General features: G+C 42.7%; 2 protein-coding genes across 2 annotated transcripts; both read right to left on the bottom strand.

Moving 5' to 3' along the window:
• Positions 1-127: 127 nt before the first annotated feature.
• On the bottom strand, positions 128-19,649 carry LOC128442189 (dihydropyridine-sensitive L-type skeletal muscle calcium channel subunit alpha-1). Its single transcript, XM_053424503.1, has 45 exons — positions 19,389-19,649; positions 17,722-17,827; positions 14,911-15,050; positions 14,631-14,764; positions 14,393-14,545; positions 14,109-14,314; positions 13,585-13,688; positions 13,354-13,499; positions 13,187-13,268; positions 12,932-13,092; positions 12,622-12,847; positions 12,318-12,525; positions 12,109-12,229; positions 11,886-12,000; positions 11,693-11,792; positions 11,487-11,556; positions 10,974-11,106; positions 10,755-10,884; positions 10,608-10,667; positions 10,034-10,140; positions 9,826-9,913; positions 9,260-9,367; positions 9,083-9,135; positions 8,850-8,996; positions 8,404-8,605; positions 8,159-8,317; positions 7,614-7,724; positions 7,440-7,523; positions 6,726-6,773; positions 6,152-6,178; positions 5,922-6,047; positions 5,695-5,760; positions 5,458-5,549; positions 5,202-5,361; positions 4,978-5,105; positions 4,760-4,856; positions 4,284-4,386; positions 4,056-4,157; positions 3,839-3,972; positions 3,374-3,499; positions 2,757-2,950; positions 2,598-2,662; positions 2,225-2,271; positions 2,056-2,130; positions 128-1,616 (listed from the first exon to the last, which is right to left on the bottom strand). The coding sequence occupies exons 1-45, from the start codon at positions 19,571-19,573 to the stop codon at positions 1,305-1,307; spliced, it is 5,541 nt and encodes a 1,846-aa protein (XP_053280478.1). The 5' UTR covers positions 19,574-19,649; the 3' UTR covers positions 128-1,304.
• A 982-nt stretch (positions 19,650-20,631) lies between these two features.
• Positions 20,632-24,028, bottom strand: tmem9 (transmembrane protein 9). Its single transcript, XM_053424770.1, has 6 exons — positions 23,902-24,028; positions 23,652-23,777; positions 23,357-23,448; positions 22,705-22,813; positions 22,240-22,371; positions 20,632-22,006 (listed from the first exon to the last, which is right to left on the bottom strand). The coding sequence occupies exons 2-6, from the start codon at positions 23,742-23,744 to the stop codon at positions 21,866-21,868; spliced, it is 567 nt and encodes a 188-aa protein (XP_053280745.1). The 5' UTR covers positions 23,745-23,777; positions 23,902-24,028; the 3' UTR covers positions 20,632-21,865.
• Between the last annotated feature and the right edge of the window lie 676 nt (positions 24,029-24,704).

Raw genomic sequence — 24,704 nt, 5'->3', positions numbered from 1 at the left:
GGTGTTTTCATTCTTCAAATCCCAGCAGGCGTTGTCGGAATTTTGGTTTGTTTGCAGAAAAGAAAAAAATTAACACAAATAAATGTTTAGATGATTTATTTCTTCTTTTTTTTTTTTCATGGTGGAAACACTAGTGTGACATCAACCATAGTGGCACAGATCCAGAAGTGAAGGACAGTTGAGGTCAGACGTTGAGCTGTAACGTTGTCTCAAACTGAGTATCTCCGAAACATCGAAACATGATGTCGTGTTCGACAGCGAAACAGGCTGACCAGACGATAACGTAAACAAGAAAAAAAACAAGCTCTGAGAGGCCTGTCCTGTTTGCATTTAGGCACAAACCATTTAACAAGTGCAACAAATTATGCCCAATGCAAATTTCAAATGAATTAACAAGCGTCCATGAGCTTCCAAGCTAATTCCACCATACTCCAGGTATGCTGACGATACATTCTCTGTACAGGTCAAACTTACTGCCCCCAACCCAAAGGTACGACATTTACGTAAATGAAAAACAATTGAAAAAACTTAAACACAGCTAAAACACGAGGTGATTATTAATAAAGATGACATTTACGTCTATGTCCCCCCAAAATAATATAAAAAAGTTTCAGAGGTTCCTCATTAAAATCTGCTCAAATCAACTGTGTACAAAACCAGATGTGAGCAGGAGAAAACTTTGTGATAAAAAGTCATAAAAGACTAAAAGTCAGCAGGTCCTAATGAATCAGAGGACACTGCTTCACAAACCTTTAAATGCTTAGCACCAGAGCCCTTAAATAAAGAGTGTGAACTGAAAAGTCAGTTGAACTTTTCCGGACCTGGATGCACAGAAACTCGGTGGAGTCTTTTCCCAGCGCCCTCACTCGATAAACACGGTGTCTGCTCCACACGTTCACCGAGGCACTTCAGTGTCCTACCTCTCTCTCTCTCCGAGGCTTCAGACACTCAGCTCGCTCACATGGCCGTCTTATAAGTCTGTGGAATGGATAACCTCGAAAAACGCTACAAAGAAAGGAGAGCGTCAATCTGTTTGCTCTGAGATAAGATAGTGTTTTTATTGGTGTCAATAAATCTGAGGTTTAAGAAGATGCTTCATAATCAGATATTGTTTCTCCTTAACTTAGTTAAGTTAAAGCCCCTCTTGACAGTATATCAAACCTGGGCCTTTTTTTAAGGCCTTAAGTCAGGTTGGTTGATACAGATTGTCACATGGACGTCAAGCTTGGTAAAGTGAGGTAAGGTGGAGCAGCCTGCAAGAGTAAAAACCACATGATGACCACGTAGAACTCGAGTGACAGCCTCTAGACTTTAGAGTCGGCCTCTGCCTGCTCAGGTACAGAGGGAACCACAGGGATGGGACGTCTCTTCCTCCTCACAGCGGGGTCAGGCTGCCTTGTTGCCTGTTTGGCCACAGATGGGCCAGAAGGAGGTTCGGGGACGGCGCGTCTCTTTTTGACAGAGGCCATGCTGCCGGAGCGTTCGTTCAGGATGCCCCGAGCCATTCCTTCCATCTCAGCCATGGGGATACGCATGGCATCAGCCATCTCCTGCTTAGAGGCCGACACAAAGTCACCGTCTCTAGCCAGGGAGGCGAGACCGCCCTCCACTAGAGCCTGGAAGACAGAACCATGTACAGTAATGGTTTTAATGAATGCAATTCATTTTTTTATTTTATTTTATATTATCTTTCTTAATTTAGTTTTGTCTTGCTCAGTTTTTTATTCTCATGTATTTTGTAAAGCACTTTGTAAACTTGTTCAGATAAGTTTTATTCATGTATTATTATTATTATTATTATTATTATTATTATTATTAGTCTATTGTACATTTCTAACTGCTCTTGAACTCTAACGGTGCTGGTTTCAACAAATCCAATCAAAACCTTGAAGAAATAAATGTCATTCAAGACTGAACTTAATCTGTGTCGATGACAGAACAGAGAATAGTGTTATTATTATTTCTTATGTATGATAGATGGGACAATGAATCATCAATACATCATTTCCTGATGAATAGTTATGATTTAACAGTCAGAGCTCTTTCCTCACTAACCTCGTGGACGAGCTGGTCGGCTGCAGTGTGGGAGCTCTGACTCTGATTGTCACCATAGTTCGGGTCGTACGGGAACTGCAAAGAAAAAAAAACATGCATTCACACATCGTCTGCCTGAGCTGTTCTTCATCATGTACACTAGACGAGTTCCACCTGAATAAAATGTTACCTGTGTTCTGTCTGTTCTCACAGGGAAGCTCCAGGAGCGCCTGTTACCTGAACAAGGGGGAAAACGAGGACAATGAAAAGCTGTCTAGAGAAATCTATCAAGAGCTGTTGACTGACTAATGAACCAGGTTGTTGCTTCTCAGTTAAGAGGATCTGCTGCTTTCCTTTGACCCATGATATGAAACTGATTATTTTTCAAGATGTCACTCTTGAAAGATGGGGGGGGGGGGGGGGGGGGGGGGGGGGCATACATCCTTCAATCTTTAAATCTTATCACTTGTTTTGTCAGATTTCACTGTTTCCATCATTATAAATTTCACAGGAGTCATAGGAACCCTGTTTCTGTGTCAGCCATGTTTCTGCACATACTGTACCTGGCTCTGCGTCCTCACTGGGATGGGAAAACTCTACGGGACTGCCCTCTCTTTCATATGAAAAACTAAAAGACAGAAAGAGTGACCACGCATCAGACACAGTCAGCCACAGTGAGCAGGTGTCCTCGCTGCAGATGGGAGTGTGTGTGTGATTCTTACTCTGCGAAGGCGTTGTTGTTAGTGTTGTTCCTCGTGGCTGAGGGGTAATATTCGGTAGTGGGGAAGTCCGGTGGAGACTCGGGTTGGCTGTCGGAGAACTTGAGAGGCCGCTGACTGGTCATCTGTTGGGACTGAGCGTTGGTGGGTTCCGAGGAGAATGAGTCAACCCGGTTACCGAACAGGCCGTGTGTGCGCTGGAAACACAGAGACAAGCACACAAGCAGGTACAATCCCATATTAGTGCACATGGTAAATCAACCCTTTATTTGACTATCAGGCAGTGTCGAGCAGGCAAAAAATGGAAAACTGCGATAATTTCCGAATGATTTTGAGAATATTTAAAGATTTTTAAGTTTGTTTCAGATTGTTATCATTTACTTAATCACTTTATTGATTTAGCAGCATTGCACAAAAACTACAGAATGGATTTCCATGAACCCTGATGGAAGAATGAACTATGGGCCAACGAATCCCTAAGGAATCATTTATGGATCAAGAAGAACAGGCATGTATAGGGTACTAATATTTATGTGTGTACAATTTGATTGAACTTAGGACTGTTTGCGAAGTTATGCACTCTTAGGTGTGCTGCTTTAGTTTCAGAAAGTGGTTTTCACCTGGTAAATTCCCTCTTCTCCAGCCTCCTCCATGGCTCTGTCCAACTCTTCCTCATTCTGCAGGTCTCCTGAAATGGTCCGGTGCATCTCTGGAGCGGCCTCTTCATCGATACTCCTCAGCCCCGCCTTGAAAAACATGGAGGATGTGGAGAAATGAAGAGAAGCAGCAAACAGCACCGCGTCCCCAAGGATAGAAAGAAGAGAGAAGGAGTAGGTGAGACATAAGCTGGGCTACACTGTGAGCTAAGTGGAGTGATAACAGCGAGTTTCATGAAAGCTTACTAATACAATATTTTATTGATTTGTTTCCACTAAAGTTTACAAAGAGAAAAACAATATGCCTCAACATTTTTTCCAATAGTGCACATTCTGCAAAATGTTTATCATCTCTCTTAAATGATGGATTATCAGTTAATGTGCAGTGATTTACTGTCTGACCCATCTGACCCCATGATGTCTGCTCACCTGGATCTCTGGGCCTGAGGCGTTCTTCTTCGTGGGCCTGTAGCCGTAATACTCCTCCTGCCGCTTCAAGAATTTGCGTAAACAGTCCTGGAGCAGGAAGGTGGCGTAGAATTTCCCCACAGTCACCTCATCATCTATAACCAGACGCATTACAGTGCAATCAGGTTTGTTTGTTATTTTATTTTGTAATGCACTGATTCTATTTATTCAGACTCACCTCCTATCGGGGGGATGACCTGGTCTAAGAGTTTCATACTGGTGCGTTTCCAGATTTTCTTTATGATGGCCCTCAGCTCCTCATTGGCCTGCTCGAAATTACCTGTTCAAAACAATCCAAGCGAAGTTTGAATGACAGAACAACAGTATGTGTATCGTGTCGGATGCATTCCATGCATTCCTAATGGATGGTAACGAACTGTATACAATTGGTTCTGCTGCACTGCACCTTCAGTTTTGATCTTGAGAGCCGTTCTGACCAGAGCAAACAGGGTGGCGTTGAAGGTGACCGTGCCGTCACTGTTGAGAGGCATGTTCATACCAACCAGTCGCTGCAGACAGAACAAAGAAGGAGAAAAATAGTACTTTTAATAATTTTTGGTGTTTTTTTTTCATCAGCTGACCTAGTTCAGAGTATTTATCAGGAGAGGATGTGCACCTGGGAGGATCCCTACTGGAGGTCTCATGTATAATTCATATCGTTACATCAATAACACCTAACACCTGTAAATTGATTTGGGATATTCTTATGTCTCTCTTCTTGTGTATAATGTTTTTAAATGTTAATGTTGTCTATTTGCAGTGATTTGACTGACCTCTAAATGTTATTATTCAACATTCATGAACTTCCACACTCTCCCACAGTGGGTAAATTCACTGTAGGACAGTTTATATAAAGTACACTTTAGATTTGATTGTCTGTACCTTGCACGCAGCTCGATGAGGACAGAACTTGCCAAAGCCGAGTGGAGGCTGGATGCGTCTCAGCAGCGTCACCACATCCAGATGTTTAATTCTCCCACTGTTGGATCCGAGACACACGATACAATCATCTCAGGTGGCAGACGTTTTAATCTGACCTAATCATCGGGGTTAACTGAACATGTATTCATTCATTGATCTCAATCTGAATTCAGGCTCACGTGGCTTCGGGGTCGTATTCAGCCCAGATCTTCTTAAACTCATCCAGATGATGAGGACCGAGCAGGGACCAATCACGGGTCAGGTAATCAAAGTTATCCATGATGACAGCGACAAACAGGTTGAGGATCTGAAGCAGGTAGAAATAAAACACCTTTCTGAGCTCTTCATTCATCATGATCATGGCTCAACTTTGACACTAAATACTAATTCAGTTGCTCCTCACCAAGAATGCACAGAGACAATAGAAGCTAAGGAAGTAGAAGACAGCGAAGTTGGACCCGCAGGTGAACTCCTCTCCTGGCAGGAAGTCAGACTTAGGGTCACACTTCTTCCCGTACATCGAAGCCATCATGACCTCCTGCCAAGCCTCTCCAGTTGCACATCTGGATTCATAAATGCACAAAATACCACAGTGAGAATTTGGCGTTTTTTTTCGACCTGCAAACAATGAGCTTTGAGCTCTGCTCAGGCGGACTCACCGGAATAACATCAGAACAGCCTGAGGGAATGTCTGGAAGTTGTTGTTGCGGTTGACCTGGGTGCCGTCCACTAAGGCGACCTTTCCGAAGATCTGGAGAGACGTTACATTTCCAGGCAAGATGAGTGCATCCATGACAAACACAGAGACTTGTCTCAGTGGTACTCAATGAAATATTTAAACAATCGACAGATATTTACAATGTTTTCATTCAGGAAATAAATACTGAAGAGAGTACCTGCATCCCGATGACAGCGTAGATAAAGAAGAGCATGATGATGAGCAGAGCTACGTGAGGGAGAGCCTGTGGACACACACCAGATGGGTCAATTAAAGAGAGTTCAAGGTGGAGAATAAAAGTAAACAGGAAAATAAAGACAACATTTTAAATTAAAATTGCTAAATAAATAATAATAATAATAAAATAAATACAAATAAAACTAAAACTAAAAAAGTGTCACAGACCTGGAAGGACTTGATGAAAGTCCAGAGCAGGTTACGGATGCCCTCCGAGCGGTTCAGCAGCTTGACCAGACGCATGACACGGAAGAGTCGGAAGAACGTGATGGAAACTGAAGCGTTTTCTGAAGCCTACAGACAAACAAAATAAAAACACTGAAGAATATGACTACGAAGAAAAGAAAACAAGAAAAAAAACATTTCTAGGCTTAAATATCGGGAGAGTTCACTCTTACCGCAATAACTTGCATAGGATTCGTCTCCTGCACAAAGAAGAGGTAGAGACATATTCTACTGTTACACAAGTCATATTTGATTATAATTGTTATTATAATAGCATTAATAAGAGGCACATGGCAGACATAGCATTAATCTGTTAAATACTATTAAGATATTTACAGTTTTAAAGTAGGGTTAATATCAGATATTACAAAGCTTCCAGTTCTTAGTTGCTGTAAAACGAAAAAAACAGCTGCAGTTTGTAACTCATGCGAAATAAAATGAAGAAAAAATAAACACACTCTGATATCAGACATATTAACAGTTTTCCGTCATTCAGTCAATATTAATACTGCATGTATAGTATAGAGTGTTGAGATGTAGCCCTGTTTGTATAAACAGTATGAGCCATACTGGAACACAACACAGCTGACGGCTGGAGGCCTCATCTCACATGAGACACGTTTCACCAGCAGTTTAAACCACAAACGGTTCACTACAGTATCACCAGGGTTTAGTGGAGAACGCAGTGGTGTGCTCACACGGCAAGGCCCATGCAGCAGTGCAGTGCAGTGCAGATCAGATATTTACAGCACAGCCATGGAGACAGTACAGTCCTCCACTGGAGGCCAGGGCAGTCTGTGGAGGATAGACAGATGAGGAGTGAGATGCACGGAGGACAGAGGGATTGATGGGGGACAAGATAAACAGGAGGAGGAGAAATACAGGAGCGAGAAGATGGGACATAAGACATCGGAATTTGCCGTGAGCTCGTGTTTGTGGATGAAAACGATGGAGATGATGCAGTGCAACAGTGACAAGAGAAAACTGCGACTGGCCAGAGAAGACACCGGGTGTGTGTAGTACAACTTAAAATAAACGTAAACCTCTTAGCTGATACAGTGCTCTCTTCAAGTGCTCAAACCACACATACAGAATATTAATTTGGTGAACATGAATAATTGTGGGCTTTGTGGAGGAAATGGAAAAAAAACATCTGCGGTTGCAGGAAGCACGGAGGAGGGTGAGCGTGGGGGGGTGAGGTAGAAATGGCCAACGACAGTACTGACCAGGTCCTGTGAGCTAGTTCTGCTGGCACCAATCAGCTGTTGGGCCACCATTACATGCTTCTGGGTCAGAGCATTGAATAAATACATTCAGTCATTTCAAATCAATTCACACTATTGCCTGGGGATGTCTCATAAGGTCAACACGAGGGTCTTTCATATACAGCGTCTGTAATGAGAAGCTCATGTGGTGAGAATAGATTACAATAACAATATGTGCGTTGTCCATCGTACTCACATCGACTTCGCTCAGGATGACATCAACGACGCTGCCGATGACAATCACGAAATCAAAGACGTTCCAGGGGTCTCCGAAGTAGCCCTGTGCAGAGGGGCAGAGAGCTGGTGAGACAGTGGGACACTAGACTGAGGGGAGGACTGGAAACAACACAGAGCAGAGTGAGTGTTTTACTCTCGCTTTGAAGGCCATGAGCTTGAGAATCATCTCGACAGTGAAGAGCACGGTGAAGATCAAGTTCAGCATGTCTGACAGCTTGGTCACATGGTCGGACTGGTTACAGTGCTGGTCAGAAGGGAGAGAATATTTATTTTCAATATTTGTAAGAGCTTTGTTTTTAGCCACTGGAGACGCATTCAAGGACACAGCTTTGGCCGGCGTCAGACTCTTGAGTCACAATTAACTTGGTGTGTAGCATGTTAGGATAATTCCTAGAAATCATGGCCAACTGACACAAATACAAATCAGAGTTATGATAAAGTGGAAGTATCCTTTAAAAATAAATAAATCAGGCTGATGTTGAAAATAAGAAAAAGTTATCTCATCTCATCTCAACATGAAGTAGTTTCAGATTTACTAAAAAGTTGTACCGTCCAATATTTCACATACTTCTTCAAACTTACACATTTTAAACAATCAAATTCTGCAACAAACACAGAAACATTTTCATTTGGTCAAATAAACAATTTTGCCCACACGGAACAACAAGATTTACATACCTGCATCCCCAGACACAAGGTGTTGAGCATGATCAGGAAGAACATGAGGTACTCAAAGTAGCAGGAGGTGACGATGTACCAGACCCTGTACTGGTAGGGGTTTTTGGGGATGTAACACCTCAGAGGACGAGCCTTCAGGGCGTACTGCACACACTGACGCTGAAGAGGGACACAACACAGACAAAAGGTGATTTTACTGGACTCTGTCACTGTCCATGGCTTCCCCTCCGACTGTCTCATTGTACCTGGTTCTTGTCCAGCTCACAGTTCTTATACTCCTGCTCGCCCTGCTCCTGGAAGGTGACGATGACGAAGCCCACGAAGATGTTCATCATGAAGAAGGCGATGAGGATGATGTAGACGATGAAGAAGATGGACACGTCCACGCGGTTGTTGAAGACGGGACCCATGTCCTCTGCGTCTGAATCGATGGCTCTGTACAACAGTCTGGGGGACACATGGGGTGATGTTGAGGGTGAGGAAGTTGTGAAAGCTCAAAGATCAGACCTACAATCAGGATAATCTCTGCAGATGAAATATATAAATCATTGGATTAAAAAAGGATCTATTGGCTCCTTTTCAATCCCCGTCATCTCAATATCCACGGGACGAAATATCCTGTCGCCTAACTTGATCAAAATAGTCCCATCGAACAGACAATCAGTTAAATCAAAATGTAGTCTGTGCTTACTTTGGCCAGCCCTCAAATGTGGAGACAGTGAAGAGAGCCAGCATGCCATTGAGCACATTGTCAAAGTTGAAGTCACTGTTTTGCCACTCTCTCTTGGCCAGCACTGTGTCCTGCAGGGAATTCTCCATGGGCTTCAAGAAGGATCCCCTGAGGGCACAAACAGCGAAGGGTCACTCCAAAATAGCGTTAAGCTTTTGATGGATTATTAATATCCGAGGAGATGTGCGACTTACTGGCATTCCTCCCCGGTCATTTTGGACGGGTCTGTGCAGCTGTAGAATTTACCCTGAGGGGGGGAAGGGATTAGTGGCTCATTTAATACACATGCAGTCAGGCCTCTTTACTTATAGTACATTCATCTGGAAATGTGATCTTTTACAATAACATTCCACATCTGGTGTCAAACCAACCTTAAAGAGTTGAACCCCGATACAGGCAAACATGAAATTCAGCAGCATGGTGACCAGGACGATGTTTCCGATGGTTTTGATGGCGACAAACACGCACTGGACAACATGCTGTCGACACAGACCAACAAACAATACAATTACTTGATCAGTACTATACAAAGGTATTTAAATTTCCTGCTACTCTATACTTCTACTCCATTACATTTAAAGAGAGAACACTGCCATTTTTACTACAATTCATTCATCTCAGGGTATCAATTTTCAGTTCAAGAATTTTTGAGATATTCTATCAAATATCAGGGATTATTAACAATTAAACCACTGGTGCAAAATCAGTTTGGCACCAGTTGGTCCATTGGTATTAATGAAATAAAAGAACTTTATCAATAGCATTATTATATTTCAGCAGAACACACATTTAAGACCTTTTATAATCTCAATACTTTTAAATTTTAACTATGTCCTCATTGCTATTTAGGTATTTATGTTTAAGTAAAGGATGTTACAACATCTTGCACCCGGGAAACATAGACATCTTCCCACTGGAATCCTCGCATGTGTTTTACCTTTAAGCCTTTGGCTCGGTTGATGGCCCTGAGAGGCCTGAGCACCCTCAACACCCTGAGAATCTTCACCACAGAGATAGCACTGGATCTGCAGGTAACACATGACAAAACATAGTCTTGATATGCATGTTTGGAAAAAAAAACAATAAAAGAATGTTTGGAGAGAAAGTATCAATCGGAATGTTCCATATCTGATGTGCTAACTCACTCCATTCCCATAGACAGCAGGGAGACTGACACCACAAGCAGATCCAGGATGTTGAAGGAGTTACGGCAGAAAGAGCCTGTGTGCATGAACGCTCCGTACACTGTCATCTGTCAGTCACATACATCACAGTGACACAAATGAATACTGAGGCAAAATGATCTGTGGTTAAACTTCCTTTTCAAAAAGAGGAAAATATGTGTTGCATTAAATGTAAAAATCTGTCTAAAGGTACTTACAATCAATCACTGAATTTAGTATTTACCATTAAGTAATATAGTTATAATAATAACCTTTACTTATATAGCACTGTTACAATGTGACAAAGTGATTTACATGAGAAAATGCCTAAAGCAATTCAAAAAAACGATTTAAATGCTCATTCATCAAATGCAGTGCAGTAGAGTAGGTAAATTGGAAATTGCTCATGTTGTTTCGATTGTCAAATAAAGAATAAATAAAAAACAAACATCACCTGCTTCAGCAAATATATGCAAATATATTTGGTATCTCGACGACTGAAATAAGACATTCAGTAAGATGAAAGATACAGCACATGACTGTCAGCTGTATTTACCTTGAGCACAATCTCAATGGTGAACACGGTTGTGAAGACGATGTCAGCATAGGCCAAGATCTGGAAGAAAAACACAGACAGCAGGATTGTTATCAAACGCGGCCTTCTCTCAAAAGTCTGTTGGGTCCTGCTGGATCTGACTATCACCTTGTTCCTGTAGGACTTGGGGTCGATGGGGTCCTCAGCTGCCAGGGAGATGGAGGACAGCAGGATGAACAGGAGGATCAAGTTGGTGAAGGACGAGGCATTGATGATCTTGTAGCACAACTTCCGGAACCTGGATACCAGCGAGGAGCCCGATGTCAGCAAACACATATCGTTTATTATAATCTTAAATATATTTACGAGGACAGTCGGGGTTCTCACTTGTTCTGAGGTCCAAAGATGAAAAAGGAGCTGGCTTCAGGCAACGGAACCGCTTCTTCTTTCAGCTGCAGGTCGGCCATCGGGCGGGGCCGAGGGCTGAGGGGGATTGCGGGCTCTTCTTCCTCGTCATCACCTACCAAGTGAAAGAAAGCAGGTTCAAAACTCTCTACTTATTCGTGGTTTTCATGTTACAGAATCAAAGAGAATTGAGGGTGAAAAAAAATGACTGGTGATTCGACCTATACTGAATCACATAGTGGGCTTTATATGGTCGTCACCGGAGCAGTGTGAAAATAGCCTGACTTTACCCTCTGCTTTATACTCAGCTCAGGGAATTGCCTGGGTCTAATTATAATGACGGGTTACTATACTTGTACTGTAACATCGCCAAGACAGCAGCACTGGTAAACAGCCAGTGTAATGAATACAATTCCCTGTAATCAGTAAACCCCTGCTGCTGCAACTGCCCTGCTGAGAGAAGGAGGTGGGAGATGCAGGAGAAGTGGAGGTTACCTGGGAAGTCGGCAGGTGGGAATGGGTCTTTCACTTCATTGACGTTGGACTCAAATTCATCAATTTTGAGCTGAAAAAAAACAACAAAAACAATCATGTGCCTATTGTATATATATACCTACTGTACGCATGGCTTGTATGCACTAGATTTATGTCAGTATCTAAGAATAGATGTGTGATATAACACCAGTAAAACAAACACTAACCTTGGCTGTGGTGGGCATGCCCTCCGTCTTGGCTCTCTGCTCTGCCAGCTTCTTAGCAATCCGCTCCCTCTCCTCATCGGTCTTGTCGGGCATTTTGGACCTGGAGGCCAAGCGGGGGAAAGAAATAGAATAAAGCTGAGCAATGAGTCGACAGAGCAGATAATGTCAGCCGGGTTAACCTCTCTTTATTCACCTCAGTATCTTCCTCTTCAACTTCTCCTCTGCCTTTTCTTTCTGAGCCGACGTCAGACTCTCAGCCTCTGCCAGGTTGTCGACAGCGATGGCCAAGAAGACATTGAGGAGGATATCTAATTCCCGCAGAGCTCAGGAAAACGAAATCTTTGGGGGTTTTGTTGACATTATCATTACGTATAAAATTTGTATCACGTCACATTGTGAGTGCGCGTGAAGGATACAGTTTCCACAGACAAAGAGGAAGATGAAGTAGATGGAGACCAGGATGCCAGGGATGACAGGCCCTCCATAGGCCATGATGCCGTTATACATGATGGTGGTCCATTCCTCTCCTGTGAGGATCTGAGACATTTAGACAATGACTTTCTGTCCCATCACAAAATCAAAGGAGAACCTTGCTGAGAGTTTAAAAATGAGCAGATAGCCTCACCTGGAACACACTGATGAGGGCCTGGGGGAAATTGTCAAAGTTACTGCGACTGGGTCTGTTGTAGGGAAAGTTGAATTTCCCCCCAAACACCTGCATGCCGAGGAGCGAAAAGATGACGATGAAGAGGAAGAGGAGGAGGAGCAGGGAGGCAATGGAGCGGACGGAGTTGAGGAGGGAGGCCACAAGATTGCTCAGAGGGGTCCAGTACCTGCAAAGCAGTTTAGAGAGGGGGAGTGTTAAATGACGATTAAAAAACACTATGACTTATTGAACTGAATGCAGCATAATGCTTTGAGGACTTTACTTTGTGACTTTAAGGATCCTCAGCAGCCGAATACACCTGAGTACCGAGAAACCCAGAGGGGCCACGGATCCCACAGACATCATGATCATCTCCAGGATGCCGCACAGCACCACGAAGCAGTCAAAGCGGTTAAACAGAGACATGAAGTAGGCTCTAGGACCCAGAGCATACATCTTCAGAAACATCTCAATGACAAACAGCACCAGCAGCACACGACTGGCCACATCTGTCGAAACCAGAGGAGAGAGAATGGATGAAGCCAAGAGGGAAATAATCGATGTAAAAACAAATAGTCATGTTCATAATTAACCTTGTAGGGCAGTGAGGTTTTCCGACTGGTGGTGGTACTCGGTCGCTATGGTCAGGGTGTTGAGTAAAACCAGGAACATCACCAACCAGTAAAAGCCCCTGGTTTTCACATACACCAGGCACTTCATCCTGAAGAAGCGATTCCAGCGACGGGCCAAGCGGCTAAACACAAAAATGACCCCCACGGCTCACTGTGACAAACTGCTGGTGATATTACATGTCAACATTAACACATTTACAAAACAGCCCGACTCACTAATAGTAGATGACGCGACTCTTGCCTTCCAGGCCATACAGGCTGTCTGCGTCAGAGTCCCCGCTGGTCAAAGGCAGCAGACCTGACAAGGACGAGAGAGAAGAACTGTTGGAATTCCACAGAATCGCTGCATGGGATGGGAGCTGAGCAGGTCCGCAGGTGCTCACCTTTGCCCTCGCGATCGGCATCCAGGATCTCAGCGTGAGTGATCCACTCCATGTAGCCATGCAGGTCTTCATCCAGCTGCTGACGCTCTCGCATCTCCTGGAACTCTCCACGCGACCTGGCCTTTTCTCTCTCTTTGGTAAACTCTCTGAGATGTGAGACGATGAAAAGTTAAACAGCAGAAAATACTTGTTGTTTGTTCGAGGAAAGAAACAAAAATGCTGTCGTCTCACCCGCTGAGCACACCCAGAACCAGATTGAGCATGAAGAAGGAACCAATCAGGATGAGGGGAACAAAGTAGACCCAGGGCCATTCGTATCCTATGGCATCATTGACCTGAGAGAAAACTCTGCGTCAGCCACACACGCTGTCATCTGTTGGGTATACTCAATAGACTTTTGTTAAGAATACTTAAAAAATAAATAGTTATTGATCTGTATTCTTACAGCACTTCCCTAGTCTCAATGGCCACTCAAAGCTCTTTGGTTTGGTCCTTCATCCGCTAACACACACATTCATACAGTGGATGTGTGTGCAGCACTCTATCATACATCACTGCTGGCACAGCGGCCTGTGGAGAATTGGGGCTCAGTGTTTTGCCCAAGGACACTTCGGCATGAGGAATTAGGCCAAATGGGGCTCAAACTATTGACCTTAATCGTTAGTGGACGTTCCGCTCTACCTCTTAAGACTGGCCTAAAATGTTGAGGTGTTGGTGTGTGAAACACGGCAGTTCATGTTGGAGCAGTCACTAACCCAGTAGAGCACTTTGGTCCATCCCTCCATGGTGATACACTGGTAGACAGTCAACATGGCAAAACCAATGTTGTCGAAGTGGGTGATGCCATTGTTGGGACCTTCCCAGCCGGGCCGACACTCCGTGCCATTGATGAGGCAACGGCGTCCATTACCGGCCTGAGCACACGGAGCAGGCAGCTCAGCCTCTGCTGTAGCATAGATATCTGCAGGCCAACGAAAAGAGATCAGTACAACATAATGTACGACTTCAACTGTGTCTGATTATGACCTTTAAGACATACTTGTGCCAGTGTAGTAACAGGTCTTATGCATTTTGCACTTGAAGAGCTCCAGGCCCATAATGGCATAGATGGTGACCAGTAAAAAGACGAGCAGGGCGATGTGCAGCAGAGGCAGCATGGCCTTGAGGATGGAGTTCATCACCACCTGCAGGCCTGAGGGGGAACAGTAAAACCAAAAGATCACAATACTGTAATGAAGATTTGGTGGTAGAGACTCAAAACGGGCCGAACACCTTACTGGGGACTCCAGAGACGAGGCGCAGGGGTCGCAGCACTCTGAAGGCTCTCAGTGCCTTCATGTCAAAGCCCCCACCCTTCTCCACTGGAATGTCGACTATCATATGGATCGTATCCAAAGCAAAGGTGAAGAGTCTGCATGGGAAAAAAAGATGACATTCAGCAAATACTACTGAAGACTGGATACAAAATGTAACATGTCTGCATATCAACACAATTCAAAGTTTTGCAAGATTCTCTGGCAGCAGAGATGTCGGCCTGCAGCACAGATCTCATCTCACCCCATGAAGACGATGACAAAGTCCAATATGTTCCAACAGTTCCGTAAATAGGCGCCTTCATGGAAAAAGAGTCCGTATGCCACTATCTTCAGAAAGCACTCTAATGTGAAGATGATCATGAAGATGTACTCCAAACTCTCCTGCAGAAAGACATTTACAAACCAGGGAATGACACTTCGTAAAGCTCACAACCCTCAGGTTACATTCTCTGGAATGACTGTGGTTAAAGGCCTTGTTAAAAATCCTCACTTACACACCACTCGTCTGCTTATCATTTGATTTTCCATTATTTGCCTGTAACTGTGAATCTAAAATAATTTTGCAGTTACTTTTTATGTGTGTTATTATTTCAGACAGTATTAGACCACTTGAAGTCGCTGTCGATGAGGACAATCTCAGAGAGCTTCTCCAATGTAAATAAAGATGAAATTGAACGAGAGATGAACTAATTTGCTCTGATAGCCGGTCATGACCTCACACAGTTTAAACAAATCTGTGGCTCATGACTCAGTGATGAATTAACCTATTTTAGCTTCGACATAGAGAGATCCTGAGCTGAAGTAACAGACATGTATTATGCTTTACCAGATGCATTTTAGGAGGGTTTAATAAAAGCATATTTTAGTTAATCTGGCCTGAATCTGTGTCTTTATCGTCAGTGTCGATTGTTTTCGGGGACAAACAGCAGACTGACACAGAGGAGCTGTAACATTTCCTCTACATTGTTTGGCCATTTTTATAAAAAACGTATCTGCTTCATTACTTCTGCCAAAGGGGATACAGTTTTTTTTTCGCTATCAGGATTTGAAATTCCTCAAAACGATTTTCCATTAAATGCTGTAGACACCCGAGGAAGAAACCATCAACTTTCGGAGCGGTTCCGGATCAGGGGGTGGGTGCAGATGGATATGAGATAGGGCGTTTTTCTACATTTCCGTGGATTTCTCAGAGAATAATTCATGGATCTTGATTTAAAAAAAAAAATCTTGCACATTTAAGGGACTGATATTTATGAGCGTGTGCAATTTCCTACAGATCCAGACAAAAATCTTGATCTAGTGAATTTGAATGTGTTGTAATCGGGGGACTGTCGGGCCTTGGTGGAGGTCTGCGCTCTACTGAGGGAAAATCCAGGTGTTGATGTGCAATACAAATATTGTCAGAGAAGAAGGGATGATGTGAGAAGAGAGGGATTTGAGCCCCAGCAGAGTTCTTTTGAGAAAAAGTTATAAATTATAAATGAAATGCTGTTTATTTCCCTTTGATCCTTTCAGGTCTATAATATTGGATTGAATCAGCCGGCAGAAGCCCCCAAGCCCCTGGTCAATAACAACCATCAAGGCTACAGCTGTACATGCATTGACAATAGTGCGCACATTTATAAACAAAATAAATGTAGAGCAACAAGAAAGGCTTTGCTTCTATATACTGTAATGTACACTGTTACAAACCATGAGTGCAGTTCTATGAGACTACATTTGCTGATTGTCATGCATTGGCTGTAGTGACGCTGTTGGGCCGACCTACTTCCAACAGCACCAGTGGTGGTGTGGGGTAGTTGTTGGGGTGTAGAGGGGTATATAGGTTGACTAGCTCCTCTTACATAGCTCACCCCTGAAGAATGGCATGCTGTGGTAAGAAGAATTTGGCAAGAGGGCCAAAGTAAAGATATTGAAGAGATGGGGTGAGCTTTAGGTTCAGGTGCCTGATAACTCAATGAATTTGGCCGCAGTGTCGGTCAATTGGTCAAACAAGGTTTATATGAGCTTTGACCGGGTGATTTGATGGAGTTGATTGAACGTGTGGAGGATTTGTGAGGCGGCTGTATGTTGACACTTAAAACCAGATGTCACGGCCTCTCAGAGACACAGATCCACAAATCAAGACTCTCGCGACGAGCCTCCTCAGAACCATAACAACTGCGTCAATACAATGTCAAATATCCAGAGAATGGCAAAATATGTCCACTGTGGAGCAAAGGTTCATCTTTTGCTCACAAAGGCACTTTCATTCTCCCCAAATGCAGCTCCATCGATTGTATAATTCAGTCTGAGACCTGTGATACATTATACACAACCTCCCAGCAATGTGAACACACATGAGATTTCAATTATAGTAACGCCTGAGAAAACAAAAGTGGCAATCAGGGGACAAATTTAAAATAAGAGGATTCATGAACATTTTACAAACGAGACTTGTTATCCATGCAGCTGAAAAATTCATATATTACGTTACAAACTTAGGCAAGTTCTGATCACAGTTTAGGGATAGACCAATCGCACGCTTAGTTGTGCACAAGTTCCACTGCAGACAAATGTGACTCCAAATAAACAACTGACTTGTGTCTGGAGGCATTTGAATTGGTTCTGGCACTGAGACCTGCAGTGTCCATTTCAGACACAGAGCAATCTGACTTTGCTCGATTAAAGGAATTGAACACGTGAAATCTGTGGGAAAAACACTTGAACTCTTTAGAAATCAGTGACTATGTTAATATTTAGTTTCGATACCCCTAGTTTTAAACCCCTTTTTTTTTAACTTGCCTCACATCGCATTTTATATTTATATATTTTTTGTATCTCCCCCAATTTAAGTCTGGCTTTACAAATAATTGGCTTATCTTTTTAAACGTTATTTTAAAACATAATATGTTGTATTTTTATGCTTCTGCTTATCATTTTATTATCGTTCATCTTATCCTTATTTTAGTATGAATTCGTATTTATATAATTCCAAATAAATATCACTTTCGTGGTCCTGGGCATGATAAATGTCTGTAAGAAGGGGTGAAAGGATCATATTTATACTCACCAAGTTTTCGTTGGTGTTATTACTATCTTCTTCAGGCATGGGCAGGAACACAGCCAGAGCCACACAGTTTGCAAAGATGGTCAATAAGATGATGATCTCAAAGGTTCTGGATGTGGAGGCTTAGGATCATAACAATAACAAATGAAGAGGACTGGTAAAATCCCAGTTTACCCCAATAAGAAATATTACAAAAGGGGATACCATTTACCTGGAAATGACCTATGAGGCTAATATTACAGTGAAAATGGAAGGACGAGAATTATTTTTAGAAACGTTATCTGTGTAATTTGCTCTGTAATTTTTTCTTGATGTAAAGTAACAACACATATCCTGCTGACACTGATCAGTGGCTCTAAATGCTGCCTGAAACCTCATCCCTAACTGGGCCAGCAAACCCGTCACAGTAAAAGTAATCCTGTCCATCGCGCTGCTTCATTCCCGTCCATAGGGGGCTCTCTGAGTGAATTCCCCTGCCAGGTCAGCATCATGTCTGGGTGTGAAGCCGCGGGACAGCTGCAGAGCCCAAGAATATGACCGAACCATTTTAACACACACTGCTCATCAGGAATAAATCTCTTTGGTTATACTGTGAGCTAGTTATTGATTCTTATGTCTGCGAGCAGTATTTTTTTTTTTAAATACTATGAGTAGAACTTCAGGAGTTTTTGTAGATTTCTAATTTTACTGTAATTTTACAGCACTAGTCTTGTATTACAGGATCCCATACCAAAGTGATTAAACTGTGGTGGTAAAAAACTCATGACCTGGTTGAGCGTATGGACATTTCACTGTTACTGTTCAGGAACTATTTTCACAGATGAGGTTTCAATCTGTAGTTGATCTATTTAAAGTCTGAACATATGGAGTTTGTCGTTGAAAAAATACGATCGACTGAATCTATTTTGGAAAAGAAATGTGTATAATCCAGGAATGGACTTCATGCTAAAACAGGAAACCCCCTAACATCACTCTGTAGCCTGCCTTGTCTTCTTGTGTTAGGCCTCACAGCAATGCGGAGCAAAACTATCTCCACATTAAAACCATGTCATCTGGTCAGGACCCTTGAGAGGCAGCTTGATTAATAGTTTTTGCACGCTTGACGTAAATAGATTAGCTCAGGAAACTCCACAAGAGAAAATACAAGCTTGACTTTGACGCAGGGCGGCCAAATACATGACAAAAGTGACTTGGCTTCATCGCAGGTAAACCACACAGCTGATAGGTCACTGACATGTAGACACATTATTTCTGTCAATCCTGGTTGTCAGTGTTCTTGACCACAACAAAATATGTTGTGATAATTGTACAACACCTTGAATACTGTATTATTATAATAATAGTAACATTTAAATAGTATTTCTTGTACAAGACTGAATAATGATATTGAGTTTAATTGGTATATTTTAAATAAACGTCGACTAAAGTAGTCAGACTGTTGTGATTGTGTGTGTGGTCGAGGTATTACTTAGGTTGCACTGACCTAAATATTTGACAGTCATGTAATGTGGCCAAAAAGAAAGACTCATTATTTAAATCATGAAATACAGTACAGTAGGGTTAACTTTGCGGTAAGGGTTATGGTTAGGCAAGTAGTGGCTATTGATATGGTTAGAATTACACCCCAGCAAATGTCTGAGTGTGTTTGTGTGTGGAAGATAAAAGGATACTTCCACTCTACGATGGTAATGCAGGCCTTGCGGAAGGGATTCTTGAGGCCGAAGATGAAGAGGGTTCTCGCCGGTCGAGGGTTGCCCCCCGTGGCCTGCAGCTTCTTCATCTTCTCCCTCTGCTTCCGCTTCAGCTCCTCTTCGTTCATGATGACCGGCTTGGCGGCCTCTCCGTTGGACGCCATCCTGTTGCTTCCACCTGAGATAATCTCCCACTCCACGAGAAATGAGTCCTCTCACAGTATAATCCCAAAAGTGAGGCACGCTATAACTCCCTGCTGTGAAGGCCCGTGGGCTCCTGGCCTGCGAATCCTGTGTGCAGTGCTCCACCGACCTCTCTCCCCCTCTACTCCTCTCCCTCTGACTTTGTCTCCCCCATGCAGAGTGACAGGCCTCTCCTCCTGGCTGAGGGCCTCTGACAGAAAAAGCCCCCCCCCCCCCCCCCCCCCCAGATAGGGGGGAAATAACAGGGGCTCAGGGTGGCTGGAGGAGCAGTTGCTCCTGCGGCAGGTTAAATTTAGACTGTGAGCCACTGACAGGCCATGCTTGGGGATGGTTATGAGGGCAGGGTGGGTAAAAGGTGGAAGAAGGGAGTAGATGGGATCAAAGGGGGTTGGGGCAGGGCAGCAGTGGCAGGCGAGAGCACAAAGACGAGGACTGACAGTCTTACAGACGCAGAATACCCCCACCAGCCTCCATTTCAAAACATATTGAGCCCTAAACATACAGTTCTCTGGTTAAACCTTAAACTATGAAAAAAAAGTGAGCAGAGAATGGGGAAGGGATTCTGAATCCAATGACACTGTGCAGGTTGAAGTCAGTGTTAAGACTCTGAAGAGTTTGGGATTAGATGATTTCTCAATGTACATTTTTGGTTAAAGAATTTTTTGGCATGTTTTCTTTTAATTAAAAAAGCCCCAAAAGGGAAATAGAAATCCTTCGAAATACAATAGGGCAATTGATCGCACAGCCTTAAGGAAATTAGTCTGAATGTGTTTTGGGAGAATGAGATGTTAATGTTGCATAAAACATCTTACTTCTGTTTCCAGCTGAAGAAAACAGAACCAATGTAAAGTTTGATTTGATGATAAATCAGCGTTTTCTCATGGTTCAACTCTAAACAGGGGGCCCCCATACTGTGTGCTCTGTTGCCCCCTAGTGCCAATAAACAGTAGCAATGACTCAAGTAGTGGAAAATCTGCAGCAACCAAAATAATAATTCTAAACCTCCAGAGGCATGAAGAACATTTTTACACTCAAGGGTTTTTTATTTATTATTTCACATCAAGCAGAATGTATTGATTCAAGAACTGGAATACTCCATTTATGCTAGAAATTAATAAATATAAGCACAAAACACTGATACCACTGACGTGAAATTATACACAATTCAATCAAAAACTCTTCAGTGATGAAATAAAGCCTCACAGATAAACAAATAAAGTTCACCAGTTTGTAATAAGCATGAGGTTATGTATTTCAGCATACCTTTCTTATTTAAGCTTTGTTTTGTAAAATGTGAAGGGGAACATCGGCATAGTGATGCATACGACGGCCCTTCAAGGTTTGGCCGTACTTTACCGCATTATCAGCAGCTCTGCTGATTTAGGACTTCCTCCACTGGCAGAGAATGGATTAATTTGAGTTAAAAGCTCTGTTAAATGTCCCCTACTCCATATCTCTGCTTGCTTTGGAAAGTATGTTCGAGCTAGACTGCAAAACAGAGAGTGTAAACGTGGCCTTGTGCTTAACTCAGTGATCCAAAAGGTCAGATTAAGTTCAACTCAAGGTAAATGATTAAGTTTAAGTTAAAGAAACATAACGTTTACTTAGACAACGATATATCTGCAGTAGTTTGTCTTTTACATTTAGCAAGATGACAAAAACCAAGATTTAAGCGCCAACGTCAAAGCTTTAAAATTACAAAGCCCAAAATGTACAAGCCTTTACCTAAATTAAAAGTGCAAATGATACCAAATACGCCCAGAGCTACAATATAAATAACATATCATTTTTACCAAATTATAAAATGTGCAATACTTGGAAATAGAACGGTATGCTTTCTACCTCATTAGCAAAAACGGATCATTCACAAACACAAAGCTTTACCTGTTCAGAGGTAACGTCATCATTTATGCTACAAGAAAAAAAGGCTTAATATAATATCAAATTAGCAAAGAGCTGATAAAAAGTACCATGAAGAGGCTTAAATGCTTTTCAGAGTCTGGCTTCACAGACAAGAAAAGTTCTTACCATCAAGACATTCCATATGTAGTAGTCGTTAAGAGTGCAAAATGTAGCTTAGCCTTTAGTGCTGCATCTAATAAATAGAAAATATCTGCTTGTTTGATCAGTGCGTTGAAGCGTTTCTTAGTGAGGAAAGTGACAGTGGAGTGAGTAACAGTACAGCTGAGGCCAGTGCGCTGGACCAGATGAAGTTACCTATTCTAAACATGTTTAGAGGTTCGTCGCAGGGTTTAGCTGAGCAGCTTGTGGCGGTCAAAAACAGTCTTACGCTGCTCCTGGACCTGTTTCTTCCAGCGCTGCTGTGCTCCTTCGACACGCTCCAGCACCGTGTTCCCTTTCGCCTGGCTGCTGTCCACCGGTGGACGCATCTCCTGAACACACACACACACGCAGAAAACCACTTCATTAAATACACCAGTGTGGTGTAGGTGTATAAAAGACTATTGTGTAAGATTTAGTGGCATCAAGTTTCTGCACCCTCTCTTGAGTGGCCTTCACTTTATAACAACAACATTGAAGGTCCTCTCTAAAGTGACGACAACTGATTCCCCCTAAATCCTACACAGTGGCCCTTTGAGAGAACATGTGTTGTTTGAGTGGTTACCTCAGAGTCCTCCTCATTGTGCAGTGGCTGGGTGTAGGGCTCGCGTTTGCGGATAAGAGGATCGACCAGTAGCAGAAACAGCATGTAGAGCAGCAGTGCCCCCACAACAGACAGGTAAATGATGATGGTTACCTGAGATTGACAGGATACATTTTTGGAAAATACAGACATTAAGTGAAGCTGACACTCTGCCTACGCGCTCGCTCAATCTCTGCTGTGTGCAATGGCAGCCACTCACAGACCGGGAGGAAGCAACTCTGATTTTGAAAACGACAATAATGTCCGCAAATAGAAGCGGACGGTACTGTCCTGCATGGATTTATTATATTGTATCATATTTTATCAAGGAAGTTTATTAAAACAGACTTTATAAAGTTTGACATGACATGTTTTGTGACGTGACATTACAGTGAGGATGAAATACACATAGAGAAAATGGCACATGGTGACAAAGGTCCTCGGTACCTTGATGGTGTTGCTGCTTCGTTCCTCGTACTTGCACTCACACAGCAGGCAGTACGCCTCGACATCGTGCCCAGGCACCGGCATCGGCTCCACTACATGGAGGCAGTTACTGTAAAACACATGAAAGCAGTGCAGTGAGGAGTGGACCATGTGTTCAACCTCAACACATCAGCTTAGTGAAAGAAGACATTAAAGGGGTAGTTCACCCCAAAATGAAAATTGACTGATTATCTTTTTCAGGGGTAAACAGTGTTGCAGCCAAATCCAAAACAGTTTTAGTAAATGGCGACCACTGTTTACTGTGATGTCAGAGGACATCTGGGCTGAAAACACTGTGTAAATGATGCAGTTTTAAGTCTAATTTCAATGACGGGACTTACGGACACTTTGATGACACAAGCAGCATGGAGGCCTTTCTTGTTTTGACTGTTGTTTTCTTACATTTGAGGTGAAGTGATCATCAGTTACTTCAATAGTATTGGATTTGGCTGCAAAACTGTTTACCCATGAAACTCAAAAAGTGTTTTGTGGACTCAAACACTTCACCCACCACCCCCACATCAGCATAGTGGTGAGTGGATAATGAGTGAATATACATTATTGGGGTGAACTAACCCTTTACACTATTTGCTGAGGTGAGGGTTTCTCTTACCAATCCTTCTGGGACACATTTCTGTTATAGATGTGGCCAGTGATGTTCCTGTATGGAGGGCAGATGCATTTGCAGCGAACATCTTCAAAGTTCTGCAATTCAAGAGGAAATTGAAATGTTTAAAAAGTGCTCAGTTCAATGATTACTTCAACCATCTATTTATGCTGAAGCCATTTCTTTAACTGATTTAAAAAAATAAATAACACAAAGTCTCCCTCAGTCCAGCTCCAACACGTTATTTAATACAAGGAGAGCAGAGGAGCACACAGAGGGAAATGGATGATGCAGGTTTTACCTTTGCTTGTGTGAAACCAACAAGATTCAGCAGAATAACGGTCACTACTGAGACTATGATGAATGTCCCGGATCCCGCTGCACCACACAACATCCTCCCGGGGAGGAGACGATCTGCACCACGCCTCTGCCGAAACACAACAGACAGCCTGGTTCACACGTTCACAGATCAACCGACCATCATTGACCTTTACTGCGACAACCAGCGAAAAAGACTGACTTCAGATCAACTAGAAAAACGATTAACTTACGTTGTATTAGAAGCTGAAGCTTCAGTTTTTTTCTTTTTTCGCTGCACTGTTGTTTTAGAATGCAAATTAATGTTCAACCATCCTTCCGGGTTTCGTTACGTTCGAAGGCAATGCGCATCTCCTAACCTGCCCCTGATTGGTTTGGGTTTGAGCAAGAAGAGTAATCATTGGGTAGGATTAGAGAACTGTTTCACAGCGAGCCAATCAGAGGTAGGGTAAGGGCGGGTTTTCTCCCAACTAGGAAAAAAATATATTCCTGCAGTGACACCTATTGGACGCAATTATATAAATCATCATCACCATTGCATTGGTCTAGTGTTCCTCTGCTTCAGGACATGCATCTATCCATCTATCCATATATCCATCCATCCATCTATCTATCCATCTATCTATCCATCTATCCATCTATCTATCTATCTATCTATCTATTTATCATTATATTATTATTGTTACATTACATACAATATATATTTTAAGTTTAAATATATATTGTATGTAATGTTACGCAGACAATGTTCTGGTGAGTCACAGATATTCTCTCTCATGTGTTTAAAATGTAAACACATGAGAGAGAAACGGATGACTCACCAGGACATTGTCTCCGTCGGTTAACACTGTCAATTTCTGTCCCCCTGCAGGGATTTGAAATGTAAGCCCGAACTTCGTGACCCAATCAATACCTCTATTTCCTGGTAATCCTGTTTTCACATCTCTCTGTATTGTAAGATACTCATACCTTTAATAAGCCAAAGAAATCAATGGCTCACAAATTCCACCTGAACCTCTTGTGCTGGTGGCCGTGG

The sequence above is a fragment of the Pleuronectes platessa genome, chromosome 6, assembly GCF_947347685.1.
Source record: "Pleuronectes platessa chromosome 6, fPlePla1.1, whole genome shotgun sequence".
Lineage (NCBI taxonomy): Eukaryota > Metazoa > Chordata > Actinopteri > Pleuronectiformes > Pleuronectidae > Pleuronectes > Pleuronectes platessa.
Note: the sequence above shows the minus strand (reverse complement) of the source record. Positions and strands in the feature narration are given on the sequence as shown.